Here is an 18,039-nt window from a genome sequence, read left to right as displayed (position 1 = left end):
TCAACGAAATGCTTCGTACAAAGAGGCGCTCTTTTCCTCTAGTCTAACAGTCTGTCCACAAACAAAACATTCCTGTTAGACAAGAGGATTTGAAAAAAAACAATTTTGTCAATGGAAACCGTTGTGTGTGTCTCTCTCTGCTGGATGTCCCTCTCACTCTCTGCTGAATGAATAAAAGCATTTTATTAAAAACACGTTTGCGTTTGTCTGGTATTTACTTTGGTCCCTTTTAACTGTTTTTCGATCTACTGTATTGCTTTCAGATGCCACTTTTAAAGGTGATATGTAAAATAAAGTTTTTTATTATTGTTATAGAGAAACATGATCAGATTTTCCCCGGTTCAGAAAAAAAGATCTAAAGTGCTACACCTAACATTCTTAATTCGATGTATTTAAAGCAGTGAACTACTGTAGGTGTAACATAACATTCAGAAATACAATCGAGAATAGTTTTGTGGTGTTTGTTTAGATGAAACGTTCCTAAAACGTATAACGTAACAAAATTAAAGACGATTAAAATCTGTAATCTTTCCACTTGTACCGTATGTCATCGGAAAGTTTCTGCTTTGTGTAAGGATGGTATCAAAAAAGTAATCTTAAGTGGTGAGAAAGCTGTGCTCAATGTATTTAAGGGACTTAAAAGTAAAAGGAGATGCTTCATATTGCTTGACTAATTTTAAAAACTAAGTTATAAATGCAGACGCTCCCTCGGTGCCGCGCCGGGTGTAAATATCAAAATATACATTCGTCCCGGGCACAGGCCGAAGAGAGCCCGGCTGGGGTGCGCGGGGAAGGGCAGGACACTAGTGAAAGGCGGGGTTTAGGAAGGCGTACAGTCTGGGCAGGTATAGATTACACTTTTCTAAAATGTATTTGAGAAATAAAAATGATTACAATCTAATCCTTCCACGTTTGATCCCAAAATCCCAAGAAATATAAATCTAAACGGGTAGAAAGCTATGCTGAAAGTTTATTAAGATACCTAGAAGACAGAGATACTGTATCAATTTATGTTGCATTAGCCTGATTATGTTTAAAAAAACACATATAATTAAACAAGTGTTTGCGATTTAAATCAAAACATGATTTAAATCAATATAAATGTTTATATTGTATCGCATACTGTACAGCCTCCATTTCTCTATAAAAATTTACTCTATTACACACACACACACAATAGAAGCAGGAAGCAGAAGCAGGGACCGTTGTCAGAAGGGAAGAAGGTGACTATTCATTGTTATCAAAAATGACTTAGAATCGATCATGTTGTGGTATTTTGAAATATAAAAGTCAATTGATTGTCCATAATATCGCTATTCTATTTTTTCGAAGAAATGATTGTTAAAAGAAAAGTCCAGCACCAGCTGGATTTGAACACACAACCCGTGAGTTGGTAAGCAGGCACGTAGACCAGTAGGCTACAAGGGAAGTCACATGAAGAGAGAGGCGAAACAGCCCTACACAGCCCTGTCGCAATACACGAATATAATCATAACGTTATTAAATTCTTTAGATACGCGATTCCATATTATATTAGCAGAAAAGCTTAAAACTACCACTTTTTCACACGCTATTTCACATGCTAGTTAAATACTTCGATGCTTGAAATGTTTAGGGAGAAATGGAATACCGGTGTGTATTTTTCCTTTAAAGTACCGATTCCTGGAATCTGACTGGCTGACACCCTTCTGAAGTGGTTCCATAAAATCTGGTATACGGAAAAGAAAGCATTGATAAAAAAAGCCTGGATTCTCATGTATCTCATACAAGTATCTTTTAATACAGTCTTTGCTGTGCTCTTGAGGATCCTTGTAATATTTTGAGCTCTAGTTGAATGATAAATTTCACATTTTAAATCATTTTCGTAGTTAGAAATTATGAAACGCCCTGTTAAAAGCAAGGGAGTTTTTATGCCCGTTGAAGTAAAACAAAATGCCTGACAAAGTATGGCTTGGACAGATTCCAAGTGCTTGTACAAATGTGCTAAAGAAATTATACTTTGAGTATACAGCTTGTCCAAAGTCATTCATTATTAATACTATTAGTAATATCTTCGGTAAAGGTTTTGATGCATAAATATTTCTGATAAAGGTAGGTTGTGTACTTTTGTCCAACTGAGCAATCTTGCTTTCATAAAATATACCAACATTTTAATGACTGATGATTAACATGCTGTAATACACAGTTCAAAATTAAAAGCTCAAATGCTGTACATGAGAGGTTAAGCTCCCCCTGGCGGTTTTACAAGGTGACGCCGGATAGTTTCCGGCATGACGTCAAATGACGTCGATTAACCGCGTGATACCGCGTGATACCGCGACACGCCCACTGGGGTATGCCGCGAAATACCCCACCCATTTTGAATGGCTGCATCTGTATATCACTTGTGAAGAGGAAATAAAACCTGGTAATAATCCCTCCTTGGTCTCTAAAGATAAACAGAATCAATTTCAAAAGGTAAAGCTGATTTATTTTTTAAAAGAAATAGAAAACTAAAAAGGTCTAAACACCTATGAAAACTAATAAACAAATTCATCCTTCTGCTTCCTTATTCCATTCTGCAACACCAATGTGCTTCTCACTAAAGCCAAGAAATCAAATGCCATAAAGAAAGCATGATACAAACAGCATACTACTTATTTGGAACAGCCCTCTAATGTTATAGCTCTGTTTGGCTATTTTAGGAGTGAGGTCTGTCTGTAATATTTGTTCCTCAGTTCAAGTGAGTTAAACCACTGAAAGGCAGTGTTGTGTTCCAGGACCTCATCAATCCTGCGATGCAGATATGAGTTTATACACAGTATGTCATCTCATTCACATCTGCATTACTCATGCATAAAGTACACCCTACATGAAATATCCTCAAAGACTGTTATCATTGGGTCACAATGTAATGTTTCATTATAAGAAAGGACACCATCAATAATATGTGAATATACTGTATATAGACATTTATATCAGATTCATAAGCTAAAAGTATCAACCATAAAACAGAGCTGGACAAAATAATCGTATCAGTGATTTTGAGTAAAATATTATGCCATCCTCCTATTTACATGTCAGGTAATACATAAATGTCTCTTAGCAATCTAATATAACTTAATATATACCTTCTTAGCAATCTAATATAGGGCACATTAGGCAGTACTCCTCAAATCATTCTGGACAAACTGTTCACCATTTATGGAGTTCATCATAAATCCCAAAATATATTTTTCTTTTGCTGTTAGCGCAGTGGTTGGCATTGCTGCCTCCTAGTGCTGGAGACCTGGGTTCAGTTCTTGGGGTACAGTTTGTATGAGTGCAGTTTGTATGTTCTCTCCATGTTTGCATAGGTTTCTACTTACTTCCCAAAATCCAAAGTCATACTGGTAGGTGAAATGGCTTCTGGGCAAAGTGACTATGGTGTGACCATCTGCTTGTTTGTGTCTTTGTTTGCCCTGTGTTGCACTGGCATCCTGTCTTGAGTATATTTTGTCTTTCTCCAAGGCTCTGGCTCCCCCAGCAACTCCTGTATTGGATCAAGAGGTTAGAAAATGGTTGGAGGTCTGTTTATGCTACCAGCTTATTTCAGCATTTTACCTTTTAATTTTTGCTTACATTTATATTATCCTTAAAAGTCTTTAAACATTCAAGTTATGTTTAAAAGGTTTTTATGTATCATTTTGTAATTTAGCAAAATGGGACACTATAGTAATGGTTTTTGCAATGTGCTGTATATTCTTACTGTAAATGTATTCTAATCACAGAAATAAATTAAAATCCAGGTCAGAATTTACATATAATTGGAGACTTGTGTATTAGTGACAGGATTAATTTTGATATGTTGAGTCATATGTTAACATATGTGTCTCTGCACACTATTATCTGCAGCTGTTTGTTGGCCCACTTTAGCATCTACTAGCTGTAAACTGCATTCAAGGAAGATGTATGTCAGGTTGTTTTGCTATCATTTTGGCCTCATGAAACTCTCTGATAAGATTCATGTGGACAAAGAAGAACCACAGTCTTTTGTGGTTTGAAAATAATGTCATATGTACAGTTGAAACTGTTCATATGTGCTGAGAGTTTTTTTGCTACCAGTGTCAGACCAATGCTAATACTTTATACCATGCCAGTAGTATAAAGCAACACCTTTCGTCAAACTTTTGACAGGTACCACGCCCCCTTTTCCAGCCAATGGTCGTCCGCGGTGGTTGGCTGTCCCGCCCCCTTGCCAGCCAATGTCGTGTTGTTATGTGTGCATGTCCCGCCCCCTCAGGAGCCAATGGTGTGGGTCGGAACTCCCGCCTCCCCCCCGGCCGGTCGGCCCGGCGCCTCAGGGTCCCAAAGCCCCCAGACGGCGCATCCCTCGCTTTAGGTGTGTGCAAGTGTGTATTGGTTTGGAAGGGGACCATGTCTGCCGCGGGGTTGAGTGCGCTCTATTATAACCCTAGGAAATCGGGCAGTTACGGCGGCGCGGGGAGTCTGGTGCGGGCCGCGAGATCCCGGGGTGTGAGCGGCGCCAGCCGCGGCCGGGTGGTCGAGTGGTTGTCCGGCCAGGCTGCTTATACGCTGCACAAGCCGTGTCTCAAAAGCAGCAGGGTTGTAAGCACACACACACCGACTGCGTAAAGTCTCGCGGAAAGAATTTGCAGGACAAACACCATGTGAAATGTGAACCGCTTTATTTCAACAGTGGGTTTTCAAACACAGAAACAGCGCAGCAGCGCTTTTCACATGCGTTACCGACTCCTGTTTGCATTCAACAATTAAATGTTGGTGCGGAAAATTAGTTCGGTACGCGTAACCACCACCCCCACACTGCTGAGAAACTTTGCGGCATCTGAAAAAGCATTCATAACCCTCTTCCGCTCCCCGTGTCTAAAGCCATGCGAACCACACTGGGCGATCCGATCTAGCAGGGCAAAAAAATTTGCCTGCGTAACCAGCGGGATGGTGTTACCACAGGTTCTGTGCAAAACACGCTGTATTTTGGAATACACACTGTAGAACCCCCTGTAATAATTTCACTCAAGTTCTCGACATACACATCTATCTCTTTAACAAATTTAAGGACATTAGCATTCGACTCTTTGTTTTGCATATCAAGCTTTGTAGAGAGAAGCGTGTAAAGCACTCTTAGTAAGAATTCAGACGTATACATTCGAAATTCTTCATTCTTCGGACGATGGCACACCCGGGTCTGTAAAACAGAGTGAAACCTGCATTCACATTTTACATAGATCTTTTTTTTTTGCGTCTGTAAAAATAAGAATAGTGTTTCTTTTGCAACTCATCAAAAGTCACGTCTACTAATTTTTCATCCAGCTGTTCAAGGGTGGCGTGTACATGCTCGTATGGGGAGCGGTCCTCAATTATATTTTTTAGCAACTGTTTTATGCACCGCTCAGTGTCATTTGTAATGGTGTACGAACCCAGACACCGGGCGGTGTACAGAACAGCCGATAAAATTCGGGCTAAACTGAGAGACTTATAAATTTCTAAAGCGGCAAACGTCACGTCTTCACACCCATCTGCGCAGCCGGCAGACAGGCATGTGTGACCCCGCTGCCCGGGGTGGTCAATCAAACAGGCCGGGCAGTCATCAACCAGGACCCCCTTTAAACAGTGTTTGAAGATGGAATAAACTACTGCTTTCACAATCTGGGGCATAACATCGGGCTCATTAGGGACAGGGGCATCAGCTTTATTAACATTTGGGCGAACACACAAGCATAGACACGAGACATTCACATGTGTCGGTAGGCTGAAGATTGACCCGTCCACATCCTCTTTATTCTATTAAAGGAAAAAGAAAAGGAAGGCTTAACAAAATAGACATGCTTTGCACCTAAAATATCGAGCATTTAATACACTTTTGAGCTAAGGTTTTTCGTTAATATTTACCATTTGTAGCGTGGTATCATCGCTAGCACCCGGCTGTTCTTCAACATCTGGTACCCCAGCTGAACTCACACCCCCACTGATGTCACAGGGCGCAGAGGGTGGGGTCGGGTTTTGCTAAAAAGAAGACCAAGTATTAAAATGACATACGCTAAGCACCGATACAACAATTCCACGAGCAGAAAAAAATATTTTAGCCGCCTACCTCTTCACTTTGTAGAGTAGCGGACCCCGTTGTTTCGCCACACAAAGAAGCCATCTCAGCAGCTCCGCGGTGTCTGACAGCACCAAGCACGCACTGCGGCCCGGTCAGGTCGGAGCGTTTAAGAATATGCGCCAATGGTGTAACACGCCTACATAACACAAGACATTTTTCAATTGGTTGTGATGACCCCCCTGATTTATCGAGAGCGAAAAGTATTCGCTTATCAGTTTATAAGTTTTAAAGTATTAACACACAACGCAAACACAAATGATGTGTTTCACCCGAAAATAAATTTTAAACACGCGGGGTTGGTCTTAAAGTTTTTAAAATAACATAATAAGACACAGTTTATTTTTAATAACACATTCGCAACAGCTTTTTCGAAAGTTTGGGATAAATTTCCACACAGCGCCAGCATAAAAGTCTTTAAGGTGTTAACAGACAACAAATGGTGGGGTGTTGTTCTTCAGACTTTAACGGATTGTTCTTAAAGTTTTAAAATTGTTTCCCTGTAGAGATGATTTGTGATGATATTGGAGACGGGGTGTGGGGGTGGGGGGTTAGTTACAGGCTCTGGAATGCAGAGTGGGGGGTGCTAAAATTGACATCAGGGAAAGTTTACAAACATTTTAAATTCATGTAAAGTTTTCTAATTTACAAGCACCACATGTATTTCACGCAAAAATGTTCATAACAGCGCAGCGCGAAAAAATAAAACCTCAAAACGTCAAGCTTGGTTTGTGAACACGTCCCTATAAAGAACAGATACATAATAAAAAACATTTTGCTTGATAATATTCTTAGCGGTCTGTTGGCGAATCAAACAAAGACACCGTGGTACATTTCGCCACGTTTTAACAGCTATGAAATTTTAGACACCGTTGTATGCCTTAAAATAATATAGATTTTAACATTATAACGGTCTAAAACGTTTTCTAAAATGTTTCTTAAAATAATTTCTACAGACCAGTACGTGCACCCCCAACGATACCTAAGATTAATGGTTTTATGGGGGGCCATGTGTGTTTCTTAGAAGAGAATGTTTAGCGGATTGAGTATAAGTACCAGCGGTTTAACAGATGAAGTTTTAGCTGCATTCCAATTCCTACAGTCTCACGTTATCGCCTAACTCGTCAGAATGGATCACGCCGATCAATTACAACAGTCTGAAGATAGTCTATTTACAGACTTAACACTGTTCGACTTGATAGACGAAGACGAGGATTCCACGAATTTCAGCGGTATGTATATCTGGCTTATTGTGAGACAATTACAACGTCACGGTGCATGTCTCGTGTTAGCTATAGTTACAAAATGTTGTATAATATTTGTATACTAGGCAATATTGAATGATTATAACGGAATTACCGGGGATTGGTGCCGTAATGTGGTCGTGACTGTGTGTATCCATTCATTTCCATTAGCCCCGAAAACCACAGCTGTAAAAAGACCAGTTACGGCACAGCACAACACTGGTGAGTAATTACGACAATGTTTTGAATAACGCTTTACGACCATGTGAGTCTTAAAGACACAGGGGTATATACTCCACACCAAAACTCGTATGTGTCTATTCCACAGACGCGGGCGAAGGGACAAGTCGCCACACATTTAAAAAACCTCGTTTGGGGTTTGCATTACCAACCCAAAACCTTGTGGAGACACAGGCAGATGTTCACGGCACACCAGACGGTGCGGGGGATATTATCAGAGCGCCTGAGAGAAGAGGTCGGTATTATATAAAACATTCTTTTAGCATGGCCATTTAAACGTGTCTATAATAAAAATACCAACCGTTTTTCTATTTTTTCACTAATGGTATTTTCCCACGCCGTGCAGACCCCGGACCTTCAAAAAATAAACTGCGACGAGCCAACAAGTTAACTGGGGCAACGAGCTCAAAACGTCTGAAATCAACAAGCAAAGGTTAATATAATTTAAGCGTGGTCAAGATGTGTTATGATCCACTTACAGTAAACGTTACTTCTTTTGTTAGGATGTTAATTTGCTGAAAGATCCTACCACGCGTAGTTTTCTGTTTGGGAGTGTTAAAAAACCTTATTTAAAACTGCCTAGCTTTTAAAGTTTAAAGCGACTGGTGTGTGCGAGGGTCTACAGGCCGTTAGCACGCCGCTTGACCCAGTAGCACCACCACAGCCGTCAAGGAAACCGGTGTAACAACATGTCCGGGTAACTTGTTCCATTCACCCACAGCCCTATGTGTAAGGATGCGCCACATGTGTGGCGTTTTTATCATAGTTATCGTAGTTTTCTGACTTTGACAGTTTAGATTTCATTGATTGTTGTGTTGAAAAGTCTTTTATTTTTATCACAGCGTAGTTTTCAGATTTTGAGATGTGGAGCATTGGCGTGGTAATAAAAAGTCTTATTTTTTCACACAGCAGCTGTATCGACGCGCGGCGAAACAAATGTGGCGGAAACGTCGGACCCTTAGGTGGTGACTGCATCGGAGACGGCTGTTAAGACGCTGACCAAAGCCAGACGTGTCAAGCCTTCGGAGCGAAATCATAACGCGCCTAAAGACTTGGTGCTTGGTGATTTGGGGTACTCAGTGCGGCATATTGCAGACTTGGTATCAAAGGTGGGCACTAATGAGGTGGATAAAAAGCGGTGTTTAGAGAATCTAAGAACCGCTTTAGCATGTGCACATGCAGTGTTTCCAAAAACGATCCAGGTTTACGCCGCTAGCCTCTTAGACGTTTTTTCTAAAGAGGATGTCAATCTAACCTCTGGATTTCACTACCTCGTAATGCTATTTCAGGGAGCATTGGTGCAAATCCCCGGTGATAAATGACTAAACATGCGGTCTAAAAAGTGCTTAAAAGACCGACCGCTTGCCAACCGCAAGCTTTTGTACATAAATAAAAGAATTAAACTGGCAAAAGCATGTTTGTTGCGTCGTCAAAGATTCAGAGCGAGGCATCAGATTTCCCAAGGGTCGCCCGAGCCACGCAATGAAAATGCAGTGGTAGAAAATAACTTAAGACCCGAGGTTGTTGTAGCAGAACAGGATGGTGGTAACCCAGAACCGGTTGTACTGAACGATCTGAATCAGGTTGGTGGCGGTGCCGGGGCGAATAGAGACCCCATAGTTTTCCTGGAGCGTATACGTAGTTATAACAGGTCTTATAATAATTTTAGAGCAACAGAGCACCATGAAGAATTTAGTTTTGTTAATCTCGACAGAATAACCTCGTATGTACAGGCTATAGACGCTGTGCATGGTGCAGTCCAGAGAATATTGGATGAACTTTCTCCAAATTATGATTTTGTACAGCTGCGTTTGACTGCGGGTGGTTTTAACAAACCCTTGTTCTCACGCAGGAGACACCCCGGAGAATTAAATGCTGCCGATTTTTTAAGCCACATCTCAGACCTCTTACAGAGCCACACAGAGGTTCTCACCGATGACACCCTCCGCTTAGTGGTGACGATAGCTAGGAATATGCAGGGGGGTGCCCGCCGAAGATTTAAATCCGTTCTGTACAGCCGGGTAATTGCGCAGAAAAAAGCGCACCTTATCGACTTACATTACACGGGCGGTAATCTGTGTTTCGCCGGGAGTGTGTACGGTTTGTTGAATGAGGGTTGTACCGATGGGGAAATGTTACAGGGCGCTAAACGAATGCACAAAGAGTTGGGTTTTCCAGAGAATCGGAAAATTAGTTTGTCAGACATTACCGCTTTTGAAAAACATTTAAAGGTGGTCATTAAAATTTTGTACCACGACCAGGGTGATTGGAAATATTTTACAACGGGACCCACACCACCAAATTCTAAAATACTTTTTGTTCTACTGCATGAAGAGCATTTTTATGGGGTTTTAAATATTAAAGCTTTTGTGGGGGCGGCGTATTTTTGCACTAACTGCCACGCGGCGTATAGCCACAAGAGCGCACACGCCTGTGTTAAAGCTTGTAAAACCTGTTTAGATCCCCAGTGTTGCGAAATTGATGCTGAAATTCAGAATTGCCCGTCCTGTAAGGTCTTTTGTTGTAGCTCTCAGTGTTTGGCGAGACACTTGCGGAATGCGGCGACGGGTGTGAGTAAGTGTGAGCGCAGGGTCTTTTGTGAGAAATGTGGGGTTTATAATCTTGCAAGTCACAAATGTAAAGAGAAACTGTGCATGCGTTGTAACAACGTGATCGACACCCCTGACACACATTTGTGCTACATACCGCCTTTGGACAACCCCAAAATTTCAAACAAGTACATTTTTTTCAACTTTGAATGCATGCAAGAAACGGGGACACACATACCAAATTACGTCCACGCCCTTCATATTGACAATAAACGCATCTGGGAATTTTATGGTGAAACTTGTCTAAAGGATTTTGTGTGTAAATTTATCGATAGACGTTTCAAAAACCATACGTTCATATCGCACAATGGCAAGGGATATGACAATTACCTAGTGATCAGACAGTTGTTAGCTGAAAAGATGGACGTTGAACTAATTAATCAGGGTGGTAAGATAATGTGTATGACCGTAAAAGCTCTGAACATCCGATTTATCGATTCTTTAAACTTTCTGCCTATGAAATTAAGCAAACTGCCGGCCGCCATGGGGTTCCCCGGGTGTAAGGGTCATTTTCCACACTTGATGACCACTTCAGAAAACCAAAATTATGTCGGACCGATGCCTCCGCCTGAACTTTACGGCGTTAACTACATGCTGCTGAGCGAGAAAGCCGAGTTTTTGGTTTGGTATGAAGAATGCAGGGGAAGTGTGTTTAACTTACAGAGAGAGTTGAAACGTTACTGCCAGTTGGATGTGGCAATTCTAAGAGAAGGCTGTATCAGGTTTCGGGACGAGGTCATGAATATGACCAGACAGAAACGCGTGACTGAGTCAGGGGCCGCCTGCGTTGTCTGCATCGACCCCTTTCAGTTTGTGACCATCGCTAGTGTCTGCATGGCCATGTTCAGACTTATGTTTTTACAGGAAGAGACGATTGCGTTGCTACCCCATGACAATTACCACCGCCAGCAAAAACGATTTTCTACACCCAGCATTCAATGGCTTATGTACATCGAACACACAGAGCGCGTTAAAATCCAACACGCGTTAACCACGGCCGGTGAGTTCAAGGTTGGCCCATATTTTCTGGATGGTTATGCTGTAATTGACGGAGTGCAGACAGCCTTTGAGTTCAACGGTTGCTTTTTTCACGGTTGTAGAGTTTGTTATTGTGAAAACGATTTTAATCAGCTGACAAACGCTACTTTTGGTTGGTTGTACAGAAAGACGATGGTGAAAATTAATTTTCTCAAAATGAGAGGTTTTAACGTGCGTGTTTTGTGGGAGCACGGGTTCAGAGACACGCTTGTTAAAAATGGGGGTTTGGCTAAATTTCTAACAGCCGCGCAATTACCAGAGCCTCTGCAACCTCGCGAGTCGCTTTTTGGGGGGAGAACAAATGCGATTTGTTTGCATTACACAGCGCAGCCCGGTGAAAAAATTCATTACTATGATTTCACCAGTCTGTATCCGTTTGTGAACAAAACTAAAAAATACCCACTGGGGCACCCCCGAATAATATATAACAACTTTGGAGATTTAAAACGGTATTTTGGTTTAGCAAAGGTGAAAGTTTACCCACCCAGACGTTTGTACTTTCCAGTTCTTCCAACCAAAATTGACAAAAAACTGTTTTTCACACTGTGTCGTACGTGTGCTGAAACAAAACAGACCACCCGATGTGAGCACGGTGATGAAGATCGCGCCTTGACTGGTGTCTGGTGCACCCCCGAATTACAGAAGGCCTTAGATCTGGGGTATAGAGTGTGTAAAATTTACGAAATTTGGCATTTCAAAAAGGCCTCACACGATCTTTTTACCGACTACATCAAACTGCATCTGAAAGGGAAGCAGGAAGCTTCGGGGTTTCCAGAGTGGTGTACAGATGTCGCGAAACAACAAAGATATATCAGCGAATATTATGAAAAAGAGGGTGTCCGGCTGGACCCCGGCAACATTAAAAAGAATCCGGCCAAAAGACAGCTTTCAAAAATTGCCTTGAACAGTTTGTGGGGCAAGTATGGGCAAAGAGACAATTTACCACAGACCACCATTGTGAGAAACCCCGATGAATTGTTCAGGTACTTATTTACGCCATATCATGAGCTGTCAGCCTGTGAGTTTATCGATGAAAACACAGCCTGTGTTACGTGGAAACACACTAAACACCACTATACGGGCCATTCAAACACTAACATTTTCATCGCTAGCTTTACAACCGCCTATGCCCGCTTGGAGTTATACAATCTGCTAAATGCTTTGCAAGGCCGTTGTCTGTACCACGACACAGATTCCGTTATCTTTGTGAGCCGGGAGGGTGAGTGGAATCCGGAACTGGGCGACTACTTGGGTGAGCTGACCAGCGAAATCGCTGCTGGTCAACACATCACCGAGTTTGTGTCAACAGGACCCAAGTCGTACGGGTACAAACTGTCTGGAGGGAAAGCCTGTTTAAAGGTAAAAGGCATTACGCTCAATGTGAACAATTGTGAAAAAGTTAACTTTGAGAGTCTGCGGGACTTGGTTTTTGACTATGGCGTTAACCCTTATGCAGAGTGCCGGGAATTTAAACACATTTCTATTCAACAGCCGATGAAGGATTGGCGCATTGAGACCCGGACCTTAAAGAAAACCCAGAAGGTGGTGTACGACAAGCGGGTGCTGCAAGAAAATTTGACATCGTTGCCCTACGGATATTAACACGATGGATGTCAGGTTAAAACACCCTTTTTCGTGCATTTTGTCTGGACCCTCGAATTGCGGTAAAAGTTATTTTATAAAACAGCTCTTGGAGAGCGGTGATACCGTTATGACTCGTAAACCCAAAAACATAGTCTGGTGTTACAGCTGCTGGCAACCTCTATACGACGAGTTGCTTGTGAAATTTCCATACATTCAGTTTATAGAAGGACTACCGACGTCGTTTTCCGACGACCAGCTACTGCCGCCGGGTAGAGTAAATTTGATTATAGTTGATGATTTGATGGAGTCTGCGTGTGAAAATAATGAGATAGAAAAAGCTTTTACCAAATACGTACACCACCGAAACCTCAGCATCATGTATATCGTCCAAAATGTGTTTTGTCAAGGCCGGAAAAGTAGAACCATCGCGTTAAATACAAAGTACATGGTGCTGTTTAAAAACCCTAGAGATAAACTACAGATTACAACCTTGTCCTGGCAGATGTACCCCGGTAAAGCCAAATTTTTTTTGGAAGCGTTCGATGATGCTACTAAAAAAACTTTTGGTTACTTGTTGGTGGATTTAAATGCAGACACACCAGATGACTATCGCTTGCGAACAGGTCTTTTCCCCCCAGATGTACCCACGGCTTATGTATTTAAAAAATCTAAAAGTCGGTGATCTCACAACCACAGACTCAGTCGAAAAAACACGTTCGGGGCGTCGTCATGTCTTCACGCGTTCGGAGAAGCCTGACTCTCTTAAATTTTCTGGTAAAAGCCGCCCCCAAGCAGCGGAAAGCTATTCTCTGCGGAGCTACAAATGATCTTGTACAGGCCATAGCTGAAATCGCCTTGAATACCTTGAAAGGGAACATACCGTTATCTGCTAAGCAGTTTGGGACCCTGAAGAGAAAGCGTAAGCTTATAAAGACTTTGAGTCGAAAGGGTCTTTCTCTTAAAAGAAAGAGACTCTTGGTGAACCAGTCTGGTGGTTTTATCGGGACCCTGTTGAGTATTGCAGTACCACTGATTACAGGGCTTCTACAACGTCAATAATGGAGCACGCTGAAAAAATGTACCTGGTACCTCAGAAACAGCTCGATCGGCTCCGAGAGCGGTCTGGGTTCGAAAGCGATGTAAGAAAAATAACAGCCCGTCGGTTGGATGATGAAATGCGTGACATTCTGCAGAACGCGCATCTGGCCGAATATGAAAAAGTGAAATTGTACAGCCAGGTGTTACAACGGTATTTGACATTAGTACGCCAGGAGACTTCCGAAAAGGGGACTTTAACCGTTGTACTACCGGAAAATGCACCCACCGAACTATCATGCACATTAGCACAACCGCCGTCATCGAGCGTGGCTGACTTTGGGTATATTTTGGACAGCGTGTCTCACCGGTTCCGGAGAAATGCCGAGATATTGTTAAAGACCATGGCCCGCAATGAACCATTAATAGCCTGGAATGAAAAAGGGGAATTTGTGTACAAGGGGGCACCCGTTGAGGGCTCTCACATGATTGATCTTGTCAGGGCTCTCACGCAGCAGCAAGCAGTTGCTGTCGGTAAGAAGCCAAAAGGTTGGGATGTGTTCATGGAGGCTATGGCAGAAATCAACGTGCCGGGCACCCTGCTAGCCAACGCTGGTAACCGAGAGCTACTTGAAAAACTCAAGGCTGCCCCGCCGGGGTGTGCAGCGTCGGTCAAAACTTTAAAACAACCGGTAGAGTTGTCGACAGTCGACCCGGTCTCTAAGATAACCGCTGAAAGGAGACGCTCGTTAATACCTAGACCCACATGGTTGTCTTTGTAACATTTTTTCTCTGGGTATGTGTGTTTGTGTTAAATGACTTGAAATGTATATTAAAAAACGTGCGCAATATGTTTAAAAATGGTTTGTCTGTAACATGTATTAAAAAAAGCTTGAGCGCTATAACAGCGAATGTATAATAAAATATTGTGTTGATTTTCAATCATGTTTTGTGTTCTTTTTAAATAATAACCACACAGACGTCGAAATGGTTCGATTTCATTTTTATTTTAGACGATCAATTAACATTTATGACATGTTTTAAATTGTCGTAAACACCCGCATAATTGAACATTCGTATTTTCAAAGGGCTTGAAAGGGTACAGGGGTCTCCGTCTCACACGACGTCGGTTTTTCAGAAACATTTCCACCATGCGGTCATTCTGGATTGCATTCGTAGAATAAAGTTCTAAAATGTTTCTAAAAGATAAACCTTTACATCTATGGTATAGAAAAAAGACGCAATGTAGACCGCAGGTCACTGCAAAAGAATCTTGCAATTGTCTGTTGTTGTAAAATATGGAGTTAGTATTTCTGTTTAAGAAATCAATAATGTTCTTGGGAAAGAAAAAAGGCTTCGGGTGAAAATCCGTAGGAGTCGAAAAATTCTGCGCCCTCGTCGTCGGGTAAGTAAATAGCCAGCCAGTGTTCACCGGGGCGGTCGTGTGGGTGAGTATTAACTATTAAACACAACGGGCGCCGCGCCAGTCTCTCGCGTGGTAGGGCATCACTGGGGAACACGCCTAGAAAACTGTCTCGGGTGTAGCGGTCTCGGGTTAGAATGTCTTCCAGCTGTTTGGTGTTCATCTTTATGTGCAGGTTGTGTGGCCGCCCGTGCTTTTTAGCTGAAGTCGTAAATGACTTGACGTCTCATATCCAGCTCTATCACGTTGTCGAACAGCGCGTACACAACCATGTTAACTGTAGTGGGTAGCGGTAGCGCGAAGCGTATTTCATCTCTCAGATTACCCGTTTTGATAAGTGAATAATGTCCTGTGCACTCGTCGTCGGGGCTGAGGTTGAAAGCGAACAATGTGTAACCGCGCGCGTACTCCTCGCGGTCCACCAGAAGTGGTTTGTCTTTCAGACGCTTCCCGGCTGTTTCCACCAGATTAAAATATTCACGGACGCAATGTCCATTCTGGAAGTCTGGTTGAAGCGGTTTAGTGGGGATTTGTTCACCGTCCGCGTAGAGAGCCAGAAAGTTAACGTTGTAGTGTTTAAAATTGAAGGGATTTTGGGTAAAACTGCCGCTGAATGCCGCGTTATCCACAAACCCCAAAATGACCACTTTGGGTAACTGTCCGAGAAAGAGGTTTTCTTGGTTACACACACGGCTCCCTGCAGGCAGGCTGAAGACTTTCATCTGAACGCGGTCTATGGGGTATTTAGCGTTGGCCGTCAGGAGTGCTTCGGCGTGTCCCAGCCTGACCCCGGGTGACACTCTGACTCTTTTCACAAACAAAGATGCAGAGAGTACGCTCAGTTTGTGTTCTCCGGCGTTGTTCATTAAGCAGAAAGCATCTCTGTTTCGCGTGAGTTTTATTTTCAGGTCTACGCCATTCAGTAGTAGTTTGTCCTGAAAAAACAGGTCGGCGTGAATGTGACCCAGGAGCTCCAGTTTTCGGCTTTGCGTCGTGTATGATGCTCTTTTTCGGAACCCCTGATTGGGACCATCCAAAATTGTGGACTCGTGTTCCCCGGCTGTGTCTTTGTAAAAGAGCCCTGTTGAATACTGCGTCTTCAGCGTCTCTTCACTGTAGTTCAGGACCGACTCTATAAAGGCTCTGTAAGGATAGCAGTTGTTGCTCTGGCTGATCAATCGGTCTCCTACGGTGATGTCAACCTGGCTGAAGATGGCTGCAATGGGGTAGTTCACCAGGCTCACACGGGCTGCCGCATCAATGTCCCGACCGTCTGCTTCCGTTATTTTACAGGTCAAATAGAGCAGGGTGTTGTTTAAATCTAAATAATCTTCTCCGTTGCCTGCGACGTAGAACTCCAGAGGTGCGTTTTCCGTTAGGGCCGTGAGGGGTGGAACTTCTATGTAAAAACTTTTCTCGACGCTTGTTTGGGTAGGTGCTAATTGAAATATGTCCAGCTCCGACTTGGCGCATTCTGCAGACCCGCCGTGAACAAAAGCCATGTTTAAAATATGTCTCGTTTCGTGTCTCGTTGATTGCGGTGTGTCACGCTCTTCTTGGTCAACCTGAAGCTTTTATGAGTTGCCTGTCTGCGCTTAGCCGTTCTTTTATCAGGTTTCGGCGGCCCCCGACGGTACGATGATGATGTCTGTCTTTTTCTCTTGACACCCCTGCGGATGTATGCTAGACCCGAACCTTCCTGCTGATGTGCAGCCACCTTAGACATGACCGCGCTTGTAACGTTGCCCACCACGTCTTTGGCGATGTTTTTAGCTGCCGATGCCATGTGCGGCTTAGCTATTTCAAACCCGCGTTTCAGAAAAGGCACGGCTTTTCTAAATAGCGCTCTGAAAATACCCCCGATACCAGCGCCGTACTGAACCGGTAGCCCTGAAAATCCTGGTAATCCATAACCAGCCTGTTGTTTGTAGTAGTGCGTATACAAAGAAGGATCCCCGTAGCTCTTGATGACCGTCATCCTTTTAGATGTTTGTCGCTTTCACAGGTCTGAAATGCAGCTTGACGATGACCTTTCCAAAAGCAAATGACACGTGTTCGTTTTGATCCGTCTTTATTTCAATAGTGATGTTAAAATGGTCGATGCTCACCGGCACGTAATGGGGTTTGTCGTACAATACTGTGACGAATTCACCATCCACGCCTCTGAAGGGCACACAACGCAAAAGCGGTGCGTAGACGTCGCCTATTAACTGGTGTTCTATGATATCGGTGTATATATACATGGTGTTAAATCCACCAGTCATATCGACGGGGTGCGGTGATTTTACACCCGCGACACCCGAATTGAAACCCAACATCCGCACTAGGCGATTACCCACCGTTTATCACTAACAATCCTTACCGACCGGCTAATGGGGTTGTATTTAAGACTTACAGCCGTTAACTTGGATTTTTCAGCAGCCCGTTTCATTTCATGCAAGAGCTGCTCGATGTTGCCGTAGTACCCTCTCGGTAAGGTACAGGTCCAGATAGTCTTGAGCTCCTCGCTGATGAACAGAAAAACTTCGTCTTCATCAAAAGTGTTTAGTGTATGCGGATAGTGCAGCTCGACCAGGCCCATTTCCCAGCCCCCGTCCAGGTCAATCGCCTTTGCCAGATGCTCTGTGAAGCACGCGTTAGTGTTCTTTGGAAACATCTTTGAGGATTAATTACTGGCCAGCGTCACATAGAAACCATTGGGGTTCATTTTTCACCACCTCTATATGTCTCGGACCTCAGAAGCCTTCACCCAACTATTGAATTTAT

The 18,039-nt window shown here is 43.0% G+C and overlaps 1 protein-coding gene and 1 long non-coding RNA gene across 2 annotated transcripts; one reads left to right on the top strand and one right to left on the bottom strand.

Moving 5' to 3' along the window:
• Nucleotides 1-4,751: 4,751 nt before the first annotated feature.
• LOC148836022 (uncharacterized) lies at nucleotides 4,752-7,506 on the bottom strand. Its single transcript, XM_088914122.1, has 6 exons — nucleotides 7,460-7,506; nucleotides 6,092-6,239; nucleotides 5,890-6,003; nucleotides 5,737-5,781; nucleotides 5,014-5,185; nucleotides 4,752-4,897 (listed from the first exon to the last, which is right to left on the bottom strand). The coding sequence occupies exons 1-6, from the start codon at nucleotides 7,504-7,506 to the stop codon at nucleotides 4,752-4,754; spliced, it is 672 nt and encodes a 223-aa protein (XP_088770248.1).
• A 159-nt stretch (nucleotides 7,507-7,665) lies between these two features.
• Nucleotides 7,666-8,575, top strand: LOC148836021 (uncharacterized). Its single transcript, XR_016090916.1, has 3 exons — nucleotides 7,666-7,819; nucleotides 7,931-8,017; nucleotides 8,494-8,575. It is a non-coding gene; the product is annotated as an uncharacterized LOC148836021 (long non-coding RNA).
• Nucleotides 8,576-18,039: the final 9,464 nt, after the last annotated feature.

The sequence above is a fragment of the Atractosteus spatula genome, chromosome 4, assembly GCF_055471065.1.
Source record: "Atractosteus spatula isolate fAtrSpa1 chromosome 4, fAtrSpa1.hap1, whole genome shotgun sequence".
Taxonomy (NCBI): Eukaryota; Metazoa; Chordata; class Actinopteri; order Semionotiformes; family Lepisosteidae; genus Atractosteus; species Atractosteus spatula.
Note: the sequence above shows the minus strand (reverse complement) of the source record. Positions and strands in the feature narration are given on the sequence as shown.

Coding starts and splice junctions, on each gene's coding strand:
- LOC148836022 (XM_088914122.1), bottom strand. CDS start 7,506: ATGAATGGATACACACAGTCACGACCACATTACGGCACCAATCCCCG. Junction 5,782..5,889: donor ATGATACCACGCTACAAATG/GTAAATATTAAC, acceptor TTCCTTTAATAG/AATAAAGAGGATGTGGACGG. Junction 4,898..5,013: donor TGTGTATGTCGAGAACTTGA/GTGAAATTATTA, acceptor TTGCCCTGCTAG/ATCGGATCGCCCAGTGTGGT.